This window comes from Gekko japonicus, unplaced genomic scaffold, assembly GCF_001447785.1.
Source record: "Gekko japonicus isolate JY-2015 unplaced genomic scaffold, Gekko_japonicus_V1.1 scaffold182, whole genome shotgun sequence".
NCBI lineage: Eukaryota > Metazoa > Chordata > Lepidosauria > Squamata > Gekkonidae > Gekko > Gekko japonicus.
In genome coordinates this window covers 258626-262010 of record NW_015173128.1, presented here as the reverse complement: position 1 = coordinate 262010, position 3385 = coordinate 258626, and the positions used below count along the sequence as shown (strand labels likewise).

General features: G+C 49.2%; 1 protein-coding gene across 1 annotated transcript in view; it reads right to left on the bottom strand.

Annotated features, from left to right (window-relative positions):
• Nucleotides 1-3385, bottom strand: part of ANKRD13B (ankyrin repeat domain 13B) — a 29692-nt gene that overhangs the window by 11790 nt on the left and 14517 nt on the right. The window contains exons 7-8 of the mRNA XM_015422029.1: nt 607-673; nt 11-92 (exon numbers count right to left, since the gene is read on the bottom strand). Coding sequence (XP_015277515.1) covers nt 11-92; nt 607-673 — 149 coding nt within the window. The remainder of the gene's footprint in view (nt 1-10; nt 93-606; nt 674-3385) is intronic.

Below are 3385 nucleotides of genomic sequence, written 5' to 3'. Positions count from 1 at the left end.
GAGAGAGTACCTTTGATCTTCCCCTTGTGCTGCTCTGAAAGATGTTCTGTTCGCGTCCGGGTGATAAGCTCTACGTTGGAAGCCCCGTAAACCTGTAGAGGGACAGGAAACACCACAGGTTGCTACAGTAGCCCCCCACCTCCCAAAACTCGTTCCCTGTGCCCAGGACACGTCACATCAGCTTCAAGCTTCCAGTCTTCGGCATTAAAGCTCTCCCCTTCTCAGCCTCTCGCTCCCTCTACATCCAGTTTGGTGTAGTGGTTAGGAGCGCGGACTCTAATCCGGGAGAACCAGGTTTGATTCTCCACTCCTCCACATGCAGCTGCTGGTATGACCTTGGGTCAGTCACAAGTTCTCTCAGAGCTGTTTTCCCAAGGGCAGTCCTCGAGAGAGCTCTCTCAGCCCCACCTACCTCAGAGCGTGTCTGTTGTGGGGAGGGGAAGGGAAAGGAGATTATCAGCCACGCTGAGACTCCTTCAGGTAGTGAAGGGCGGGGTATAAATCCAATCTCTTCTTCTTCTTCTTCTTCCCTTTTTCACTCTCTCCCATTCCCTGCCTGATCTCACACTGTTTCTTAGCAGGTGTGCCCCCCCCCCGGCCTCTCACCTTGGCCTCGTACCCGTTCACCACCTCCGTCTTCTCGCTTCTCCAGCCCAAGATACCCGTCTTGTTCCTGGCAAGAAAAAGCACGAGATAAGCAACAGTCCTCTGGGCTGTTGGATGAAGAAATGGGGGAGGAAACCCCACCACTTGAGCCCGCTTTGGGGAGGGCGGGTTATAAATCTAAAAATAAAAATAAATAAAATAAATAAAGGTGAAATGGATGGGGATGCTGGCGGGGGTCCCAAGACTAGAGATGTGAAGGCCCGGGGAAAAACCGGGAAAAAAACGGTTTTCCCTGAAGCCTTTTTGTTTTTTTCTGAAAAATTGGAAAAATTGAGAAAAGAAAAGAAAAAAAATTGATTATGGAACGTTTTATTTTAACATGATGAATAAAATATTTTAAGACAAGGTGTTCAAACATTTTCCAAATCCTTTCTAAAATATATATATATGGTATCAGATTGATCTAATTTCTGTGCACTGAGGACAAGCAAGTCCTAGGTTACAAACTGAACCCTCCAATGCAAGAACAAGATGCATTTATTTCTTTAGGAGGTGCGATTGTCAGAAGAAAATAAAAAGGTTTCAGTTTTGTTTTTGCATGTGGGTGGGTATTCTGTTTGTAATAATTGTTTGGATACACTATATTTTTAATAGGCTAGTTGTGATAATTTCATGCCAAGTAAAAATGTCCATAGTCATATTTTATGTTCCTAAAGTAACAGAATGACTTTCAATCTAGAAAAGACAAAAGAAATGCTAAGGTAGCATTTTTTTCAATTTTCCCAAAAATTTCCATTTCCCCCCGAAAAAAACTGGAAAAAAACCGGGGGTTTTTCCGAGCTTCAACATTTCCGGAAATTTTACATTTCTACCCAAGATGCCGGCACCCCTCCAGGGCAGACGTTGTTCTGCTTTCAATGCAGAGCCCCCCCCTTTTTATCTGACGGGAATACTCCTCCTACGACAGGAGATTCCTGGGCCAACCCAACCCCGTGCATCCTAAAGAGGGTAAGCAAAGCTGGGAATGCAGACCCACTTCTCACTTGGCTCCTTCTTCTGCTTTCCTCTCCTTGCGCCTCTCCAAACTCATTCAGCATCTCTCGTTGCAGGGACCACGCAATGCCACTCCTCCCATCCCCGACCGGCCTCCCATCCCCTTCCATTTAAAGCTCCCCACAGCCCTGCCCCCTGAGCACATGAAGCGGCCTGTTTGGTGTGAGAGCCAGTTTAGTGTGAGAGAGACAGTATGATGTAGTGGTCAGGAGTGGGGAACTCTAATCTGGGAGAACCAGGTTTGATTCCCCACTTATGCAGCTGCTGGTGGGACCCTGGGTCAGTTACAAGTTCTCTCAGAGCTGTTTTCTCAGGAGCAGTCCTCAAAAGAGCTCTCTCTGCTCCACCTACCTCACAGGGTTTCTGTTGTGGGGAAGGGAAGGGAAGGGAAAGGAGATTGTCAGCCGCTCTGAGACTCCTTCAGGTAGTGAAGAGCGGGGTATAAATCCAATCTCTTCTTCTCGCTCATACTGAATCAGACCCCTGATCAGGTTTGTCTACTCAGGCAGGCAGAGGCTCTCCAGGGTCTCAGCAGAGGTCTTTCACATTACCTGCTAGAAGGGCTTTTTTGGTAGAAAAAGCAGCAGGAACTCATTAGCATAATAGGCCACATCCAGCAGCAGAAACTCATTAGCATATCAGGCCACAACCTGACAGCACAAATCATTAGCATATTAGGCCACACCCACCTTTTGCTTCTTATTCTGTTTACCTTGTTTGTTGTCCAAACCCAGGGCTTTTTTTGAAGCAGGAACTCCTTTGCATGTTAGGCCACACACCCCTAATGTAGCCAATCTTAATGTGTTTCTGCTGTTGGGTGTGGCCTGTTATGCTAATGAGTTCCTGCTGGGCGTGGCCAACTCGGGAGCCAGCCGGAACTCCGTTCCTGTGCGTTCCTGCCCAAAAATAGCCCTGCCTGCTAGTGATCCTTTTTGTGTGTGTATTTTGTCTGTGTGTGTGAGAGAGAGAGTGAGAGAGAGCTTGCATGCCTTGAAGATACGATGACTTCTGGCAACCCCTAGTGGGGCTTGGACGTTTCAGAGAGGTGGCTTTGAGATTGCCTGCCTCAGCGTCCCAGCCCTAGTATTCCTTGGAGGTCTCCCATCCAAGTACTTGCCAGGGTCGGCCCTGCTGAGCTTCTGAGATCTGACGAGATCGGGATTGCCCGGGCTATCCAGGTCAGGGCCCGCTACCTGACCCTTTTAACTGGAGATGCCAGGAACTAAACCTGGGACCGGTGTTCCCTCTAAGCCGAGTTAGTGTGAGCTAGCTCAGTCTTTTAGCCCCCAGCTCACTCATTTTGGTCTTAGCTCAGGAAGGATGACTCCAGAGCAAAGTGATTTGCCCACTAGCCAAATGGCTCACAACTTTAATGCCAGACGCTCACAAAGTAGAATTTTTGGTCACAAGACTCCACAGCTTAGAGGGAGCGTTGCCAGGGACCTTCTGCATGCCAAGGAGATGCTCTACCTCTGAGCCACAGAACCTCCTCTCTTATGCTCATGGCCTTCATTGCCTCCTGGACCCCTCACCTGTGACTTCCTTCAAAGGCTTGGCCCGCCTTTCTTTGTGGCCCCTTGTGCCTGGTGCTCCCCTCCCAGAACACATCCACAACCGTGCCTTTCGTTTTCACCAGAGGTCATTTCGGGGGGGATCGCGGGGGATCGCAGTTCCCCCGGGTGAGGTATGGGGGGCGGGGCACATGACGAAGCCCTGCCCCCTGCTT